This window comes from Plasmodium cynomolgi, chromosome 5, assembly GCF_000321355.1.
Source record: "Plasmodium cynomolgi strain B DNA, chromosome 5, whole genome shotgun sequence".
In the NCBI taxonomy this organism is placed as follows: domain Eukaryota; phylum Apicomplexa; class Aconoidasida; order Haemosporida; family Plasmodiidae; genus Plasmodium; species Plasmodium cynomolgi.
In genome coordinates, this window is record NC_020398.1 from 401,056 (window position 1) to 420,658 (window position 19,603).

At 46.3% G+C, this 19,603-nt stretch overlaps 7 protein-coding genes across 7 annotated transcripts; 4 read left to right on the forward strand and 3 right to left on the reverse strand.

The window, feature by feature from the left end:
• Window positions 1-709: 709 nt before the first annotated feature.
• PCYB_051870 (dynein light chain 1) lies at window positions 710-3,339 on the forward strand (the record flags this gene model as incomplete). The annotated part of the gene is made up of 7 exons (XM_004221068.1): window positions 710-820; window positions 1,633-1,771; window positions 2,192-2,344; window positions 2,503-2,702; window positions 2,858-2,923; window positions 3,033-3,095; window positions 3,292-3,339. 7 exons carry the CDS (start codon window positions 710-712, stop codon window positions 3,337-3,339), a joined length of 780 nt encoding a protein of 259 aa, XP_004221116.1.
• PCYB_051880 (hypothetical protein) lies at window positions 2,812-5,925 on the reverse strand (the record flags this gene model as incomplete). Its single annotated transcript, XM_004221069.1, has 8 exons — window positions 2,812-2,901; window positions 3,434-3,496; window positions 3,603-3,678; window positions 3,812-3,983; window positions 4,183-4,656; window positions 4,878-5,006; window positions 5,163-5,634; window positions 5,857-5,925. 8 exons carry the CDS (start codon window positions 5,923-5,925, stop codon window positions 2,812-2,814), a joined length of 1,545 nt encoding a protein of 514 aa, XP_004221117.1.
• A 2,008-nt stretch (window positions 5,926-7,933) lies between these two features.
• On the forward strand, window positions 7,934-8,530 carry PCYB_051890 (small nuclear ribonucleoprotein G; the record flags this gene model as incomplete). Its single annotated transcript, XM_004221070.1, has 2 exons — window positions 7,934-8,003; window positions 8,349-8,530. 2 exons carry the CDS (start codon window positions 7,934-7,936, stop codon window positions 8,528-8,530), a joined length of 252 nt encoding a protein of 83 aa, XP_004221118.1.
• Window positions 8,531-8,662: 132 nt separating this feature from the next.
• On the reverse strand, window positions 8,663-13,467 carry PCYB_051900 (hypothetical protein; the record flags this gene model as incomplete). The annotated part of the gene is made up of 3 exons (XM_004221071.1): window positions 8,663-8,930; window positions 9,218-9,536; window positions 9,801-13,467. The coding sequence occupies 3 exons, from the start codon at window positions 13,465-13,467 to the stop codon at window positions 8,759-8,761; spliced, it is 4,158 nt and encodes a 1,385-aa protein (XP_004221119.1). The 3' UTR covers window positions 8,663-8,758.
• Window positions 13,468-14,544: 1,077 nt separating this feature from the next.
• On the forward strand, window positions 14,545-15,318 carry PCYB_051910 (RNA polymerase II mediator complex protein MED7; the record flags this gene model as incomplete). Its single annotated transcript, XM_004221072.1, has 1 exon — window positions 14,545-15,318. Exon 1 carries the CDS (start codon window positions 14,581-14,583, stop codon window positions 15,316-15,318), a length of 738 nt encoding a protein of 245 aa, XP_004221120.1. The 5' UTR covers window positions 14,545-14,580.
• Window positions 15,319-15,912: 594 nt separating this feature from the next.
• Window positions 15,913-17,355, reverse strand: PCYB_051920 (hypothetical protein; the record flags this gene model as incomplete). The annotated part of the gene is made up of 2 exons (XM_004221073.1): window positions 15,913-17,235; window positions 17,257-17,355. The coding sequence occupies 2 exons, from the start codon at window positions 17,353-17,355 to the stop codon at window positions 15,913-15,915; spliced, it is 1,422 nt and encodes a 473-aa protein (XP_004221121.1).
• Window positions 17,356-17,918: 563 nt separating this feature from the next.
• On the forward strand, window positions 17,919-19,126 carry PCYB_051930 (hypothetical protein). The gene is made up of 4 exons (XM_004221074.1): window positions 17,919-18,144; window positions 18,347-18,432; window positions 18,587-18,644; window positions 18,783-19,126. Exons 1-4 carry the CDS (start codon window positions 18,073-18,075, stop codon window positions 18,888-18,890), a joined length of 324 nt encoding a protein of 107 aa, XP_004221122.1. The 5' UTR covers window positions 17,919-18,072; the 3' UTR covers window positions 18,891-19,126.
• Window positions 19,127-19,603: the final 477 nt, after the last annotated feature.

Below are 19,603 nucleotides of genomic sequence, written 5' to 3' on the forward strand. Positions count from 1 at the left end.
TTTTTTTTGCGCAACACAATGACCGGAGGGTGTTCGTAAAGCATTGCTCCTAATTGTTCGCCTGTGGCGTAGTGTGCCAAGTGCGCACAGGGAAAACGATTTAGGAAGGGAATAGTGGAAGGGGAGCAGTTTTTCTCCAAAAAGTAGCACTCAGTTGGTCACGCGCGTGTATGTATATGTATGTATATTTATGTATATATTTATTTATGTACATATGTGCATATTCATATATTGTAGCTCTTTACGCTCGTGCGCCGTTCCTGCTGACGTGCCGTTATGCGCCCATGGATGCTCCAAAATGGAACCATAAAAAAAAAAAAAACGCCAAATGGGAACAAATGGAATACAGCGAAAGGATCGATCAACCTGTGCGTAGAAAATTCAAGCGCGATAGCAACTTGCAACATATTGTGAAGGGGGGGAAAATTAAAGCAAACGAGACATGAACAAATCGCCCCGGAAAAAAAGGGAAAAAGAAAGGAAAGGAAAAGAAAGGAAAGGAAAGAACGGAACGGAACGGAACACCCATTGGGCACGTGTTGCACTATCCCTTCCTCTGCACTGTTTACACGCTCGTGTGTACTCTTCTGCTAACGTGAAAAGGGGGAGGTGAAGTCGCCCGGCTGGGGGGTAACGCCATCGCCATAACAATCACCATCGTCACAACCATCACCATAGACATCACCTTATCGCCGCCTTCCCTTCGGAGATGTGTAGGCTTGGGCGGTCAGGGCAAGAGGGAAGGGATTACACCGTCAAGGCGCACAACCGAACGGGTGGAATTTACACCCTTCTGGGGGAGCCAACAAATGGGTACCACGTAAAACGCGAAAGGCCCCCACATGTGTGACAACAGGACGTACTCACGTTGACTTGGAAGGGAGAACTGGTGCAATACTCCCCCGTATGCGTCTTTTTTTTTTTTTTTTTTTTTTTTTCTTTTTTTGCCTGACCGGTCAGCTCACATTTGGGCAACCCCCCATTGATGCGCATTCAAAGGGGGACAAAAAATATTTAATAAACTGAATTGAATCCATTTCGACGTTGTGCGTTCATCACTCCACCGCTTCATCACTCCACCGCTTTATCACTCCACCGCTTTATCACTCCACCGCTTCCTCACCCCACCCATCGCTACTCCCTTTTTTTTCGATCATTTGCCGGCCGAGCAATTCCCGCTAGCTGAACGGTCAACATGTGAAGGCTTTAGCTTTTGCGCTGAAGCCTTTTGGCCAGCGCCTTCCCCACATTTAGTAGATCCATCTCCACCCGAACGTACACTCGCACACACTTCCACACCTACTTGTGCGGAGCGAGAAAAATCATCGCAGCGTGGCTACGTCCAAAAAGGAGAAACGTCCGTTCAACTGTCCATTGAGGCATTCGAAAGGAAAAAAAAAAAAAAAAAAAATATCACCTTGGTAGGGATTTGCATCTCCTGTAGTGAATTACATCATCACATAAAAGATAGACATTGAGGAGAAGCGAACGGGGGAAAAAAAAAAAAAAAAAATTCACTCCTGCGCGGTATGCAGCAGCATGGGAGAGTATCCATGTTCGCACACAAATTGGATACTTCCTTGCGCGTGCGTAGATCACTGGGTCTTCTCTTCCTGGGTGAGCCTTGCGCAGTCTTCGGGAAGCTTCAACCTCGGGAAGGCTTCAACCACCGGAAAGCTTCAACATCGGGAAAGCTTCAACATCGGGAAAGCTTCAACCTCGGAAAAGCTTCAACCTCGGGAAGGCTTCAACATCGGGAAAGCCCCTACTCGTGTACCACCTGCACCCCTTCCTGTGAACCCTTCCACCATTTTTTAACCACGCCAACGTCGACATCTCGGACAGCGCGCCTCCCCCATACGTGAAAAAAAAAATAAAATAAAAACTCAACCCCTTTTGCGAAACGATCCAGCTCTAAATGAGTAAAGCGATGGCCAAGGAAGTCACCATTTCCCAGTGCATCAAAAACTGGGAACAGAAAAATGGCAAGACGGAAAAAAAGGCGGCGTGGACAGTGCTAACGATGCAGAGCTCCCCCGATATTGTTCACCCTGACATCGTCTCCCACGCCGTCACCGCCTCCCACGCCGTCACCGCCTCCCACGCCGTCACCGCCTTCCACGCCGTCACCGCTTCCCACGCCGTCACCGCTGTCCACTCCCCCAATGGGAACTGCCCTTCCCCCTCGCAGGCAGAAAAATTAGCGAAGAAGAAGAAGTGAGCTTCATTTGCCACATCCCCTTAATCGAGAAACTAGACAACAGTATCAACTTACTGGAGAAGTGCAAGCGGCTGTCCTTGTCGACGAACCGAATTGAAAAACTGATCCCGATGTCCGGTCTGAGTATGTCCGTGCGTGTTGAAAGGGCCTTACTGTTCTTCCCACGCGGGTCGTCCGTTCGTCGGTCTGCCGGTCTGCCGCTTTGCTAATCTGCCGCTCCGCCGCTCTGCTAATGTGCGGCCAACCGCTTAACTGGGCACTCCCCCCTCGCGACGTCGCAGAAAATATTGAGATCCTCTCGCTCGGAAGAAACTGCATTAAAAAATTCCAGTTCCTTGAGGACATCAGTGGAACGCTCAAGCAACTCTGGATTTCCTACAACAGTATTGACAAGCTGGACAATCTCCAGTCCCTTAAGAAGCTTCAAGTTCTTTACTTGTTTCACAACAAAATAAAAAACATCGAGGAGGTCGACAAACTGGTGAGCGCAGTGGGGAAGCGGCGAAGTGACGAAGTGACGAAGTGTCACAGTGTCACAGTGTCAATGTGACTGTGTATCGCCGCGCTGCCCATTTTTTGTGCTGACCTGTTCATGCGTTTTTACTACTATTTTTTTTCCCCTCCTCCTTTTTGAAGAGCGCCTTGCCAGAACTAGCCGAGTTGGGACTTAAGGGGAACCCCTTATATGAAGGAAAGACAAACGTAACCTTTGCTTTACCTAGTTAAGTAGTTTGCTTGTCCTCTCTCCTTTTCAAGAGGAAAGCCGCACACGTTCGTTCTTCGCCAATTTTTTTTCCACCAAACTACGCAGGAGTATATGAAGCTGGTGATTTTAAAAAAGTTACCTCAGCTGAAGGTCGTGGACAACGAAACGGTAAAAGAAGTGTTTCGACGTGTATGATGATGAGAAAAAAAAAAAAAAAAGGGAGGGAGGGAGGAAGGGAGGGAGAAAGACATCCCCGTGATGGGCCATCAGTGCCACATACCAAGCAGACGTGAGGACACACGTGCAGACTCATGCATACCTCCCCATACGTGTGCATTTTTTTCTTTCTTCCCCAACAATGCAGATCACGGAGAAACAGAGGAATGACGCCCTGACCGTTGAAGTTGTTTGAGCTAAAAAAAAAAAAAAAACTACCACGGTGAGATGATAACTCCCTTTTCATTTTCACCTTTTGTTCCATCCCGCTTCCCCTCCTTCGTCTTAACCTTTACATTTTCGATGATGTCAATTTTTCGTTCGTAAGATTTTATTTTTTTCTCCACATTGTGCTGCGTGCGGGGTCAAAAGGGAAAAAATAAACAGATAGATGGATTGGCTGCCACATTGGCGGATTAACATCTGTGATCGAATCGAATGGCTCTGTTGCGCCCTTACGAGGTCTTTGTTCAGCTGGATGCACTGCAGGACGGAGATGCTGCCCATGGCGCCGACGTGCTCGTACTGGTTCATTCTGCGGGGGGGCGAGAAGAGGGTGCGCCGTTGGCGGTAAGTAGTGGGTGGTAAATAGTGAACGGTACGTAGTGGACGGTGCGCCTCTGGCGGTAGGCTGCACTTGGCACACCACCCCGCCCCTCCTGCGTTACTTATTCGACACGCTGTTGGTCGTGTCAATCTTATTGGTGAGGTCAATTATCATATTATCCATTTCGTTCAGCGTGCAGGTGTTTTTTTCGATAATGGTTTGCATTTCTTTTTTCCTCCTCTCGTGTTCTTCAATTTTAGTTTGCGTCTGTCTTAATTCGTTGAGGAGCTTCCCTGTGAGGTGGTGAAGTGGTGGAGTGAGGAATGAGAAGTGGTGAGGAGTGAGAAGTGACGAAGTGGTGGAGTGCGGAAGTGGTGAAGTGACGAAGTGACGAAGTGGTGAAGCGTGTGGGCACTGCCTAGTGGCATGCCGAGGGGTGAGAAGCGGCAATGAGCGAGATGCGGCAATGCTTGTGCACTGCCTATGGCCTACTTAGGCAGGAGTAGCTGTCCTCGTGTTCCCGCATCAGCCTGTCGTACTTCAGCTTCTGGTTGTGGATGAGCACGTGTAGGTACCTAAAGTCTACGTTGTTAATATTTTCGTTAATGGTTATGATATAGGTCATACTGGAGAATTTTTTCTTGTAGAGATTTAGGAGAGTATGGTTTGTGTTTCTGGCTTCTTCGACTTTGTGTTGATGGTTCTGAAGGATGCCACTAAAGAATTCAGTTAGACAATGCTTCCGTTTCATTATGTAGCTGTCATTCTTCATTCTCTCTCTCCATGTATTGTAATTTTTTATATCCTCGTCTAACTCGAAAAGCAGAATTTTGCACTGAGTGATCATGGAACTGATCATCGTTTTTGCGTTGTCATAATAAACGGTGTTTTTTTTTATCTTCTCTTTTAGCTTTTCTATCTCGTTCACCGTCAGCTGTTGCTTCTCGGGCAGGTTCAGGCGGCTCCCTGCGGGGGGGCAAGCGGGAAGAGGGGAGAGGCAGTAGGAAAGGGGGAAGGGGGAAGCAGCAAGGAGAAGTAGGAAATAGGAAAGGGGGAAGCAGAAAGCGGGGCGAGAGGCGAGGGAGTAGGGAATGGGAAAGACCCAGAACAGCCCCGTTGCACATTTCCCCCTCGACTGTGCAACCCCTTTCACGCCGGGCCTTCTCCTTCCCTGCCCAGGAACTCACTGTGGATATCCTCATGCGCCTCGAATGACTGAATGGAGTAAAACTCCCCCGTGGACTCCTCCCGCTCCCAGTGCAGGCAAATGTTTTTCTCGTTCGTCTTGCAGGGAGACGCCGCGGGGGGCTGTTCCGCTGGCGGTGCAGATGGGGGAGAGGAGGTGAAGTGAGCGACGTGGATGAAACGGGTGAGCGATATAAGGGGGCAACCAACACGGTGGAGGCCTCCATTCTGCCGTTTTTCTCCCCTCCGGTTTTTTATTCCCTTCAGAGGACTCATCTAGGAGGTACCTGTTTGGTCGTGCTGCTCCTCCGGCGTTGCCCCCCCTGGTGGGTCTTTCCCCTCCGGCCGTTCACGCACTAACGTATCTCTTGCATTGGCCCCCCGAGAGACGCAAACCATAGCATGCATAGCATCCAAATCATCCATGTCAACGTTATACACCCTGCTTGTGAGTTGATCCTTCGTCAGATGGTGCCCAGACAAACCAGTGGTAGGAGACCCCCCATCTTTCTCCGACTTTGTTAATATATTTTTTAAAATCTGTTTGTAATTCTCTATCGCCTCATCCAGCAACTGATTCAACTCGGATGCAAACTCACGTTGCGTTAAGTTGAAGTTTATTTCATCCTCCACGGAGTACAGACTAGTACACACGTGGTGGATGTAGGGAAGCACTTTCAGTAATTTCGCCTTCTCTTCGTAATTCTCAATAAGTTTTAAAAAAGCTCGATTTTCCAGTTCGATGTTTTCATTTTCTCTCTGCACAGGGGGGGGGGGCACACAAAAAAAAAAAAAAATACACATATTTGTGTGTGTATATGGCTTACCACTACTCCGTCGCCCATGCAGTCGTCCCTCCGATGTGCGTGTCCATGGGGGTGTGATTCTCCCCCCCCTAGCTTCTTACAACACAGCTTTTTTTCTCCACTGTCTTCTTCACATCGTACAAAAAATGCACCTCTCGATTTTGTTGCCCCTCACCTTTATGTCCTCATTCCGAATGAACAATTCCTTGAGGAGAATTTTTTTGTCGTCCAGAAGGTAACTCATGTTTTTCAACTTCGCTGCAGTATGCCACTTTACGCCCTTTTTTATTTTAGCTACAGCTTTTTTTTTTTTTTTTCTCCTCTTTGTCCCAATTTTGCAGCTTACACCGACGTGATGGCGGAAACGGTGACTGACTTGGATGCGATCCGACGGTCAGCACTTCCACCCCGCGTTTAAGCAAAATTGGGAAGGCGAAGTCGATCACTTTTTATTTTTCTTTTTATTTTGCCTTTACGCTTACGTGTCCCTTACAGCTAGATGTTCTTCCCTCTGTGGTCATATAAAATAACGTAAGTGAAAAAGACAGCCAACGGTGGGAAAAAAAAAAAAAAAAGCGAACCAGGAATTGCTAACATGTCCACGGATAAGTACCAGCGTGAGTTACCCATCATTTCATATTCGACATTTTTCATCATGCAGAGTTGATGAATTCGTCCTGGTGAGAGTTCCACGTAGCGACGCCGTGTTTCGCCGTTAGAGGGGATACGCGCACCCTACTACTGAAGCGGTATCGCGGTAACGAGGTAACACCGCGCCGCGTGCACCCCCTCCCTCAAATTACACACCTAATCGCATCACCAAATGAGCGCCTAGAGTTACCAAGTGGGACATTCATTGCCACTCCTTCGGGAGCATAAACAAGGAGCAGCCTTTTCCGTTTACCATCCTCTCACGTTCCGCCTTCTTAACGCTCTGCGTGCACAGCGCCCTTGGGGTCCCACTTATATTTCATTTTCCTGGGAGGGCAAAAAAAATGGGTCATAAAAAACGTGCTAACAGCCTGGAGGAATGCGGAGGAGGAACTATTTGGCGTTACCCGATTGCATCCACTCCTTAGAGCAGACGCGACTACACGAGCTCCACCAGCGGTGGGGGGTAGTTGGGGGCCGGCCAGTGTGTACTGCTTGGTACGCAGTAGCTGCTGATAGTAGGCACAAAAGAGGGGAAGCACAGAGAAGGGCGGAAAAACGCAGAGAAATGCGCAGCGAAATGCGCAGAGAGAACCGCCAAAATATACGGAGAGAAAAACTGCAGAGATGTGTCTCCCCCCTGAATGCTTTCCGAATTTTGGAAAAATATTACCCAAAGCGGGGGAACCTATCGCTTTTTTTGAAATGCAAAAAGGGAAGAAGCAAGGGGGAAGGAGGTCCTAAAGTTATCTCCTCTTTTCGCATTTTTTCTTTTTCCCTGTTGTGACTGCTCATGTCATGTCCACTAATGTGATTTACGATTTACTCCCCTCTTTGGAGTCCACCGGTATGAGCTTAACTGACGGAGTGTGGATGCATATGTAATGAAGCCTACCAACCATAGTAGCACTTAGAAATAAAAACGTCTCTAATTACATGCGGGAGGTGCAGGACGATAATCACCTTAATTGTTGGACCTCTCCTTGTGGAGGGCAGCACCAGGGTGATCTGTATATTCTCTCGGGAAGGTAAACCCTTCTATGCATAATTTCTACACCGCGTATTTTTTTTTTTGCATTGCCACCTCCTCCAAAAAAAAGTAGCGCACTGGGGAAAACTCGAAAAAGAAAAAACACAAATGAAATGGCTAGCCTCCTTGAACGTTCGGAGCCAAGCAGCATCGCCAATTCGGAGCGGAAAAAAAAAAAAAAAACGGAACATGAGAGTTGGTCAACGATTCAAGCGGAGTGGAGTAGGAAACAAATCGACAAGCTGCGAATCTGCTGTTACGTACGTAGTATTATACATACTTCACTCGCGCGACATTGCAAACGCGCATACGTACAAATACGCAGGTACACAACATTGCGTAACATTCTGGCGTAATCCATTTTTCCACTGCTCAACGGGTGGGTCAGATATTACTACATAGTGACTCCAACAGGATATCAAAAATATAAAGCGGCGAGTTCCCTCCTCCCGTTTGAAAAACTCTTTTTTAAGAAGAAGAAGAGGAAGGCGGTACAGGGGACAGAAAACGCGTAGTGTAATCCTCATCCTTATCCTTTTTTTTTTTCCTACGGGCCGAAGAAAACAGAACCATGCCGCTTACTGTGGGGAAGGCAGGTCCCGCCTCGGACTTTCGAAAGTTCATGGAGAAGCGACTGCAAGGTAGTGTGCTGTTGTGGAGTCGCGCCGGTGGGCGGTGGGGCGGCGCGCGAACAGAGGGAAACTCAAAATGGAAAAAATGGAAAAAAGAAAAATGGAAAAAAGAAAAATGGAAAAAAGAAAAATGGGAAAAAAGAAAAATAGCAAAATGGAAAAAAGAAAAATAGCAAAATAGCAAAAAAGCGGAAAACAAAAAAGCGGAAAAGCCAAACAAACTGGCCGAGATGGATGCCAATCTTGCAGCAAACGACGCAACGCCCTCCCAAACACACGCGCCAAAGTGGTCACCCCACTTGTTTATGACCATTTCCTTCACATTCTGCACCCCTCCTTATCCACTTTTTGCAGTGTACCTAAATGGAAACAGACAAATCGTCGGCGTGCTCAGGGGCTACGACACCTTCATGAATTTGGTTCTGGACAACACGGTCGAGATAAAGAAGGAGGAACAAATTGACATCGGCATTGTAGTCATCCGGGGCAACAGCATTTCTTACTGGGAGTGCCTGGACAGGGTTGACATTAAATGAGAGCACTGTTGGGTAGTGCGTGCAGGAGGGGGGGCGAAGGCAATGAGTATGAACGTATAGCTACGCTTGTAAACTGCGTACGCCCGCACAAGTATAGCTATACGTTCATACCCATTGCTTCGCCCCCCCCAAACCCAAGTTGAGCGATCTCATTGTATCTACCAATTCTGTAATTTATTACTCACCTGTGGTGAATCCCCATGATGAGTCGCTTTCCTCGCGACGTGTCTACCCATCCGTCCAGCTTATTCCTTTTTTTTGTTTAACGTGACTTAGATTTTCCCATCTCTTCTTTATTTTCAACGCAACTTTATTGTTAATTACCCCCTTTTGAATTTTTGCCTTTTCATTTTGCAAAATAAAAACGAAGCAGTCACACGTAGAAATGTACTCTTCTTCCCTGCAAAAAAAAAAAAAAAAAAATAGCTAGTAGTGTGTGCAAAAGTGGGAAAACTTGCCTGACCACCTGAACAGGCAAGGTGAAAAAAAAAAAAAAAAAAAAAAACGGAAGGCATAAGTATGTGTATACGAGCAGGGGATTTCCCTTTTATGGAGTTTTATTTCGCGCAGATGGGCTGCCCCTTTGCTTCGCTTTGCGCATATAGGCTGCCCCTTTGCTTCGTTTTGCGCATATAGGCTGTATTTTTCTTTCTTTTTCGCGGTTTCCCTTTTCTGCGCTGGGCTGACCTGCTCTCCAACAGTCTCGTCGAAAATGTGTAAGAATTTCGTGCCAACAAAAAGTGAGCGGACAAGTAGGGAGACCCAAAGAGCAACTCGAAAAAGTAATTCTTGTCTTGCAGCATCGGGATGACCAGAAAAAACGTCAGCTCGTGCTCCTCCTTCTTTAAGTGGTGCAAAATGTACACGATTAGTTGGTTAATGAGGTACATATCGAACGGGGGGTTAACTTCGTACGCTCCGCTGCGTAACGGGAACTCAAAGAAGTTCCCCGAGCTCCCGAAAAATGTATCGATGTCTGGGAAGAAGGAGCAGTAGGATGGTAAAACTGAGTTGAGGGGGGAGGAGAAGCACTCCCGTTTGATTTTCAGTCTTCTCCGCAGCAGGGTCATTACGCGCTTCGGCACGCAGCTCTTCCGAGGGGGGCAAGGGGGAAAAACAGAGGGGGTGCGTGTGCATGTATGTGTTTATGTACGTATGTGTGCACGCATGTATGTATACGTTTATGTGAACGTGCTGGGAGCGGGGGGAGGGCGAACACACGCAGGCCGCCATCACCGCATGCCCCATTCCGCTATAACCCTCACCCGACGTACCTGCAGCCCCGAGTGACGGACATTTCCAACCAACGTGTGGTATCGCATGATGAGGAAGAGGACCAGAAAGTGGAAGTAACGCACGAAAATGTTCTTTCGGTTTTTTATGAGCATCCCGATTTGCTTATAAAAACAGTCGTGAGTTGTTGCGTCTTCCGCGGGGGGTCCAGGGATGGCACAAAAAGAATGATACGTATATGATGCGTCTTCGGCGGGGATGGTGCCAGAATTGGAAACCCTACCCAGAACCAAGTATCTACCCAAGCATCCGGTGCAGACGCAAAACACACGGTTGAGGAGGAACGAAAACACGAGCGGATTTTTCGTATAAAAAAAAAAGCAGTACCTATAAAATAGTAGGCATAAATTTACGCACTTTATTTTATATGCCCTCCTTGTCTTGTAGTCCTTTTCGTGAACGAAATAATTTTTCCCATTAAATCGGTAGTATACATGTGGAGAATCGTCCGAGTTTCTCTCCCCCCCTTTGGATCTTAAATTAAAAATAACGACATCGTTTTTCCTCTGAATGTAGAAGCAGTCTCCTTCCCAGTGTTCATACATATCGCAGTTTTGAATCGGTACGCTTTTAAGCAACGTGCGTATGTATGGACGGATATTCCTCCTGCGCTGTCTTTTTGTGTTTATTTTGCCGCTTTCCGATCTACTTATCATTTGGGAAAGTATGTTGCTGCTTCTATGGAGAGAGAGGTTGGCTCCTCTGCTCACGTGGGTGGTGACCCCTTGGGGGGTGGTTCCACCAAAGGTATGCACATCCATCTCGTTGGCCAGTCTGTACACCAGCAGAATCAGCCATACGTTTAAGTTCTTCACACTGTCTTGAAGATACGAGGTGGTCCTCCTTAACCTCCTATTTGCGATTGCACTGCTTCCACTGCGTGTACATAGGAGGTGCACCACTCGATCGAACTTACATGCGAGGTAATCCTCAACATCCTCAACATGGTTACAATAACGCCCCCCCTGGTATTTTTTGGAGAAATGTCGGCTCATACATGTAGTGGATGTCACTCTGCGTGTCTGCCTAGCTGACGCTTCTCTTCCTTTACGACTCATGCACTTTGGTGATATTCCCCCCCTTCGAAGCGTAAGGTGCGACTGAACCATGCACAAATAAAAATACATGTTCACACGAACGATGCTTTCTCTATATAAGGCACTCAATAAGGGACGCAAAAATATTTTCAAATTTTCTAAAAACGTTTTCCCTTCAGTGTAGAAGTACTCATGTGAACGGTTGGCCTGGTGGACCTCTCCTTGTTCGTTTTCCAACTGGTTGGATACACCTAGTGTGTGTTTTTTCTTTACTATACTGTTTATACCCCCTTTTTTGCTAAACCGGTTTGAAGGGTTGTTCTCCTTTACTGTGTCTCCTCCGAAGAGCCGCCTGACCGAATGGTCTCCTCCGAAAGGCCACCTGACCGAATGGTCTCCTCTCCCGATTCGTGACCGGATAGAATACAATTCGTGTGGAGGTGAATACATAGCACAATTCCAGGAGATATTTTTCTTTTTTTTTTCCCCTTCTTTCCCCTTTTGGAAGTCCTCATTGTGGAGCTCTCTCCCTTTGGGATTTATCAACCCACCAAGGTGACCTAAAATGGATTCCTTCCTGTTCAGCCGTTGAAAGCAGCGCTGGAATATCCGTTGAACGTCGTGGCACCGGGGACCCTTCTCCGTCTTAACAGGGTTAGTTTCTTTCCCTTCCCCCACTATGAGGCATTTCCGAATGTTGTATCTCCCACATGGACAGCAGCAAACGGGACAGTGGTGAGGAATTCCTTCATCTCCTTTTCCCACTTTATATGATATAAGCTGTAGTTCCTCCTCGTGGGGAATGCACACACTGTTCACCAGAATGCCAAAGTAAAGACCCAAAATGGATTCCTCCTGGTCGACAGGCTCGACGTAATTCTCCCGCAAGGTATCTAACACGATGAAGACTAACCGTTTCTTTTTCTCCAATGAGGTCATGTTTTTATTCCTTCGTAATGCATGGTACAAACAGAGGAGGCACCTGGGGAAGTACCCCTCCGTCTCCTTTACTCCATTTTCTTGCAACCTGGGGGGGTTACTACATCGTTCTGTACGTTGGTCATTACGAGTTGGGTCTTCCTCACAATTGCGCTGCTTCAAATTAGTTGCCTCAAACGGGGAAGGGAAATCATATCTCCCGGTTTTACTCCCCAAGGGGATGTTTAAAAAGAGGAAATAAAATAGAAACACAGGGAAGAGGTACCCCAGGGGTAGATGCTCACACAGGAGAGCAACATTCACGATGGTTATATGGAGGAGCTTCCTCACGTCTTCCTCCAGCAGGTTTCGAATACAATTTTTGAGGAAAATTAACTCATCCTTTGTTTCTATCTTATGGTACGTATGCACAGGACTGAAAAACACCATTAGGCATTCTAAAATGCCACTCTGGGTTGGTTCACTCATTTCGAAAGAGCTTTCTTCCAAGTAGGGCTTCTCCCCCGAGAAGACCGCCTCCTCCCCATATGGATGAGAAGCCTTACCAGTGTCTGCACAAACGGAGTCCCATTTAAATTGACTGCTTTTACTCACCAGGGAGCTAAAAATTGAACTTAATAAATTTTCGTATAAATGTCCCAAAATAAATCGTCTCATGGCGTGTTTCACTTTTCCTACGTTGACTTTAAGTTGGTGTTTTCTTGATTTGAGACACTCTCGATGTACACTCAAGGGGAATGACTTTGTCCTCCTCCTGTGCATTGACAAATTATACGTTGAATATTTAGCACAAATGGAGAGCACCATACAGAATGGAGAGTTTACCCTCCTTCTTTTCATAAGTTTGTTATCCTCATTTTGGACAGTCCAAACTTGGATGCTATAACGGAGGGACGTTCCCCATGAGGAGTTGTTTTCTTCCCTCTCCTTGGGTTTGCTCGCTTGGGCAAAGTCCAAGCTGTGCACATACTTCTTTAGGAATGTAAAATGGGGATTCCCCCTCTGTCGCTTCACAAACGGTGCGACGAATGCACAGAATTGCTTAACGTAGCGGGCGTCGCAGAAAAAGGGGCTGTCCTTTCGGTTGGCATGCATTCTGCGAAGCGTGTTGCTCCCTCTTCTGATCAACTTCCCCCTAGCAGATTGGCCACGCCGCACAAACTGGCTACGCCGCAAAAAATGGCCACGCCGCACAAACTGGCTTCGCCGCACAAACCGGACGAACAGCCAGTAAAGGTACGTGTCCTCCTCGTCAAACGAATAGCTAGACGCGCCAATGCGCAGGCTGAACAGAAACCTGTTCAGGGTTTCCTTCTCCAAGAAGCAGACGTATCTGTTTAGCTCCACTGCGTCCACGTGGTAATGGCCCTTCACATGGTGTGCCTTCCAAAACTCGCGATTAATGCACCTTACCCTTTTTCGCAAAGACCTTTCACGCGGATTGCATTCCCCATCTTGGAAGATACACCTCGTCTCTCCTTCCTCACCACTCCTTCTTTTAATTATCCTCAAGTAATCGTTTTTTAATTTTAAGTTTTTCTTATAAAACAGCTCAAATGTGTATACATTTAGGAATGCCTTCCTCAGTTTGATGATCTCCCTTTGGAAGTTCAGCTCCTTGTGGAGGTCAAGTCCACGAGAGGGATCACCAACGGATCGTTGTGTCATTCTGTTAGGGGGGTCAACAATCTAGTGAGTAGGTCTTCTCGGAGGGAAACTACTTAAAGTAGAGCCCCTCCCCTAAATGAGAGATGGGTACTGCCAAACCTTTGTCGATAACAAAAAGGACCCCTTCATGGAAAGGCACCTCCGGAATATCCTCGCAACGGTGTGAAGAACACGCAGAACTGATAGCGCGTTATTGTAAAGGTAACCCTTGCCACTTTCACAAAAAAAAAGGAAAAAAATAAAAATGTAAAGTATCCCTCCTGTGTTACCCCTTCAAAATACTTCTCATGAGCATTACTATGCGTATAGCAAATGGGGGGGCAGAGAAGGGGGAACAAAAAAACATGCACAAGGGGGGGATGCTCTTTAGAGAAAGAGATGCGACACCATATGATAGTGGACTCCATTACAGATAAGTAAGTACCGCTTCTTAATCCGCTTGATGAAGAAAGCTTTGGTTGGGTTTTCCTAACGCGTAAAAAGCCACAGCTTTGCTCGCTCAGTTCGGGCCCAACACGGTGTATGTAGATGGACCCGCTTGGCAAAAGAGAAGTTCAAACCGATTTTTCTCCTCTCGATAGAACTTCGTGCAGCTTATAAAGATAAACAGGTTCGCCATCCCGTCCTACACCTTCATTACGACGTCTTACCGGTAGGAGAGGTCCACCCACCTGGGGCTCACGGCAATCTCGTCAACATTGGCGTGGCAGTAGACCAGCGTGTTTTCTTCCCCCCTGGTCCATTTTGACACGGGTGCTGTGCTGAGAAAAGTATGTTGCGTAAAGAGAGAGACCTCCCGGCGGATACACTGTCAAGGGGAAAGGGAATGACTCATCACTTTTTTTGAACGTTCCGCGCTGTACTGCCCCCCTCTCCCCTGCATGCGCAATTGTTATGTAAATATATATTGCGATCCCCCCAAGTGCCTCTTTAACAGAGCATCCCTAACCTCGGCCTCTTTTTGGTGTGCCGCTTAAATTTTCTGTACACCCAGCAGAATTGTTTAAAAAGGGGGCCCCAACGTTGTTATTTTTTGTTTTTTTTTTTTTTTTTTTTTTTCCCCTGCTTCGTCTCGAGGCCCCTCCCCCTCCCTTCCTTTTGACGCATCAAATCATGGCGGATAAGTACGTGTCAGGTTACCCCCCGCCACCGTACTACTTCGAGGAGTATGTAGATGCGGATGAGCAGGTGGGCCAAGTGGAAGATACAGAAGGGGGAGAGGGAGTCCACACGGATGCCTACCATTTGTTAAGCGACATAAAGCACCAGTATAACATTTACGACGTTACAGAGAATACCCACGTGGAGTCCCCCCCAATTGATGGAAACGAAAAGGAAAAGTACACTAAGCAAACGTGCCATCTGATACTGGGTAGACCCCCACCAGTTCCCCTCAAAAGTAATTACAACGTATTTGGGATTAACCACCAAGTGGAAAAAAGAGTCGAAGATTTAGAGAGTGACGAATTACTATATGATGTGAAAAAAAATTTGAAAAATGAATTTATTAGACTTTTTAAAAAATATAAAGAATCCATTTTCGATCTTTTTGACGACATTGTAAATAACAGACGAGACGACAAGACGAAAATAAAAATACTCATTAAGGTCCACGTAAATCTATTTCACATTTTGGCCAAACTCAGATTTTACCAATGTGTTAATAATATTATTAACGTTTTGAAAGTGCAACTGAAGAGACGGCAGATAGCCATCGACAAGATGAAGTTAAGTCTGCTTCGTATTTATGGCTATATACATTTTGTGCAGGGAAGTTTTTCTACTCGTGCCATTGCGGACGATGATGAGGGAGGGAGTCCCAAACGGAGGAGGAAGCTCACCGTGCTGTAGCTCCGTTGAATGGGTGGGGATCCACCGCAAAAGGTTATCTACACTCGTGACTTTTTTTTTTTTTTTTTTTTTTTTTTTTTTTTCACGTTTCTCCTTTTAGACTTTTTTTGGGGGGTGTACCCGTCGGTAAATGATGGAACATTTGAGCACGCGTGGGTTGTGAGTGCTCGTCTTGCCGCCATCCAGTTGGGACATCCTTTGTGTCATCGCTCCGTCCCGCCGCTTACCTATCTCGTCTTGGCGTTAGGGCCGTTCTCTTCTCTAGGCGCGCGGGGGGAGCTCCTCATCGGGGAACTCCGCGTAGTCTTCACCGTCGTGCAGACCGTTGTGCAGACCGTTGTGGCCACCACCGCTGTTGTCATCGATGTTGCCATCACTGTCTGCGTCGCTGTCACCATCGCTGTTCCCATCGCTCATTCCATCCCCGGCAGCGTCGTGGGCTCCTTCCTTGCCCATTCCTCCTCGGTCGTTTTCTAAAAGGGTGAAGAGGGGTGGGCACATGAGGGGGTGCAAAAGAGAAACGCACGAATGGAAGCGCAGCACAGCGCAAAGCGGCTGGTACGGCTGAACAATGACAACGCCGCTTAACACAGCTCAGTTGTGCCTACCGGCTGCGCCCAGCCCGAGCGCGGACAACGCCGAGCGTCCCTCCAAGAAGTCGTCGTCGTTCAGCATCTCCTCGAGGATGCCCCCCGCATCGGCAGCAACGTCCCCATGTGCACCCTCGAGAGAATCCTCAACATTGAAAAGGTACTCATATTTAACAAATTCAGGAAGGGGCTCATTGCAGGAAAATTTTGTCAAAATGAAGTTTTTGTAGGGGTCCTTCTTCTTAACCTTGAGAGCACCCTTCAAATCGCTACTCCATTTCCATTCTTCAATATATTTTTTTAAAGCTTCTTTATCGAAAAAGGCGAAATTATTTCTCTTTTTTTTTTCCTTCCAAGTTATGTCCCAATTTTTAACCTTCTCCGGTACAGGCGCCACTGTATTGTCTGGAGTAGCACAGGTAGGAAGCCACTTCATTTTTTGTGGATATGTTTTCAATTCGTAAATTAAATTTTGTAATGCTTTATATGTAAAAACAACATATCGATATTTCAGTAAGTTATAAATGTTTACGCCATGTACATTTTCCCTTTTAACGCTAGCTATATTTGCACAGGCCCAAAAAAAATTGTCATTAACGTCCGTTTTTCCTTCATGGACAAGCAGAGCACTGTTGCAGTTGTTGCCCAAAATATTTCTTAAATATTTGACAGTATATTTCGTTTTGTGTGATTTGATTAAAAAATTATCTACAACTTTTATTTGGTCCTGAGCAAATTTGGCTGATAACATAATTTTCATTCCTCTCCACAAAAGTTTTCTGTTTATTTTGGTCCTCTGATCGAATGGTCTAAGGGGATGATTTTTCACTCCCAAATACCTCCCGCAGGTTTTTCTCCAATTCATTCTTGCTTTTCCACTTTTTTTTTGACTTCGATATTTTTTTGTGCTGCCTGGCCACTCCCATTTGTACAGTTGCATTCTCTCTGTGTACCCTGCTAGAGCTGTTCGGTAAAAATAGTAACACTTGTGTAGTATGTCCGGCCTGATTGGCAACCCGAATATGTCGTTCGGCACACTCACATACTTTATGTTTTCGTCATCAGGGTTACATTCAAATTTGTACACAGGAATTTCTAACTTGCTATTAAATCCCACCGCTGGGAAGGTCCAATTGTTTCTTAACAGAGTTTTTATGTCTATTATGCATCCTGGTCTCCTCACCACTGGCTCGTCATCCACGTGTGCAACGTGCTTTGGCCTTTCGAAGATAAATTTGTATTCTTCTGATACCCCTTTTTGGTTAACATGATCAAACGTGTTTTCTTCCCCCAGGGAGGCTTCTTCCCCTACGTAGTCCATGTCACCCTCACAGGTGGTACTCCTTACCCGGTCCACATAATCAAACCGTTCCTGCCGTTGATCTATTCTCTCCAAATGCATGTCTGCGTTTTTTCCTTTTTCCACAAAATCGCCTGAACAGGTCATAATTTTTTTTCGCAGCTAGCTATTTCTCCATTTTGTGTGTGCAATTCGCTCAGTTTCGTTGTAAAGCGGAAGGTCCTCGTTTCTCGCCTTTGCGCCGGCGCGCGCGGCACGGTCTTTACGACCCTTCGGGCGAGGCCCCCCTGGCACAGTTTCAGAAACATCATGCTGCGTTTTTCGCAGAGGGGAAAAAACGAAAAAAAAGCAAAAAAACAAACGAAAAAATGGAGAAAAATGAGAAAAATAAATAACCATGTGGGTATATACGTAGGAGCATACATACTCACATATGCACGTGCGTGTGGCACGCACAAGCGTTACGCGGATGCGCCCTCCACCCATATAATAATAATGCTGTTTTTCCTGCGTGCGCGGAGCAGCCCTAGCGCGAAACCGCCAACTGGGACTACACTCGGAGTAACGTCGACAGCAAAGCTCATTTGAAGCGCGGCCCTCATCACACGCCGATTTGGATTTTCAAAGTCACCCGCATGGCCAAAACTGTACAAGCGAGTTGAGAACAAATTTGATTACCACGAAACGGCATGTACAAAGGGCATACATGCGTATGTAACGTGCATATCCATTTGTACAGCTTAGCTTTCAATACTCACGTGATAAATGGCGTAGAAGAAGAAACACGCTGCCTCTCTGCAAAGGAACAAACAGCTGCGCCGTGTTCACAGCTATTCGGGGGTAAATGTACAAGGCAGGAACACCATGGTGAGCCTTTTCCAAATTCACAAAAGGTTCATGTATTGGCCTCCAAAAAATAAAATAAAAACTATAAAGGTGAGCACATACGTGTAAGCAGGACGTTTATTCGTTTGTATACATCGAACTTTCATCTGTACACACACACACAGCGGCACGTAAACATATCCTTCCCTTCGTTTGCTATCCCGACAATGGAGTGAACATTCTACATTAACGCGTTCATACTTTTCATACCTGTAAATCATCTCCCCCCACACACACTTCCACATTTTGTCAGTTCCCCTCAGGGAAGAAGAGCTTCATTTTTATCGGCAAAAGGGATGAAGATGGGAAGGACGAGCCGCTTCTGTGCTTTGTCGACAAGTGGGGAAAAAAAAAAAACATCCAGCGAAACGGTCAAATGTATACGTTTCGCGTGATTATCCAACGTAACGCTTGCGCTTAGAGGGTGCGGAGGTGCCCCCGGTCCGTGCCCACTCACCCATGTCACCTCCCTTAACCCCAAAATTTGACGCAGCCAAAACCATAAGCTGACTTGGATGAACGAAGAGGAGGTCCTGAATTTGGAAAAGCTGGTAATGTGCTTATGAACATGGGGACCGTGTCAGCAAAGGAGGGTACCCAACACGCCCATATGTACATACCATTCTGTAGACATGCATACCGCCACGGTGCATCAACAGACAGAGAAAAATTCTCCTTCCTCCATGTAGATGCCGCGACTAGACAGTTACTTCTCCCTCTACTTGGAAAAAGCCAAAAAGGTCAAAGAGCAGAATGCAATTCTTAATGAAGAAATGAACAGATCCTTACATGATTAAAAAAAAAAAAAAAAAAATTACAAAATGAAAGTGTGAAAATAGGGGAACACACCTTCGAAGCTTTTAGCATTTACCACACACCCCACCAACGTTGCCTTTTTTTCGTTTCATTCCGAATGGGGGTTTCCCATCAAATGTACGTCCAAATGTAAGTCAAATTGGAGGGACGGCTCAAACTGCCCACCATAAGTATGCCTGAAAATATATTTAAATTAGCACCTGTTTTGTTTAATGTAACAAAAAAAAAAAAAAGAGATAGGAGAGTGGCACATACGAAATGGTAAAAAGGAAGCTTAGCATTACGTTCGAATGGAAAAATAAAAAATAAAAAAACACGCACATGGGTATATACTGGGGACGTGTGTTTGTGTATTGTGGCACACACATGCGCAGCAGGCTTCTTGTTCTCCACGTAGGGACGCGGACTCTCCAACACTTTTGTTCATACAGACACACACATAACAACACAACTCTGGTGAACTAAAAAAAAAAAATTGCACAGATGGTGAACTGAATAAATGAACAAGTTGGTGAATCCTAAATCGATAAAAACATGCAAACAGTTTTTTTTTTGTCTTCCCTTTTCTTCACATTTTCGCGTAATATGAGCACCGGGGGAGTTACCCCTAAATCTGCCCAACGGGATGGAAACAAAAAGGTCTTCCTTCGCACATTCATATATACACCCACATGTGCGTGCGTGCGTGCGTTTG

Excerpts from the sequence above, each read along its gene's own strand:
- PCYB_051930 (XM_004221074.1), top strand. The coding sequence starts at position 18,073 with ATGGTGAGCCTTTTCCAAATTCACAAAAGGTTCATGTATTGGCCTCCA. Across the intron at positions 18,145-18,346 it reads ATAAAATAAAAACTATAAAG|TTCCCCTCAGGGAAGAAGAG; the intron begins GTGAGCACATAC and ends ACATTTTGTCAG. Across the intron at positions 18,433-18,586 it reads CTTCTGTGCTTTGTCGACAA|CCAAAACCATAAGCTGACTT; the intron begins GTGGGGAAAAAA and ends AATTTGACGCAG.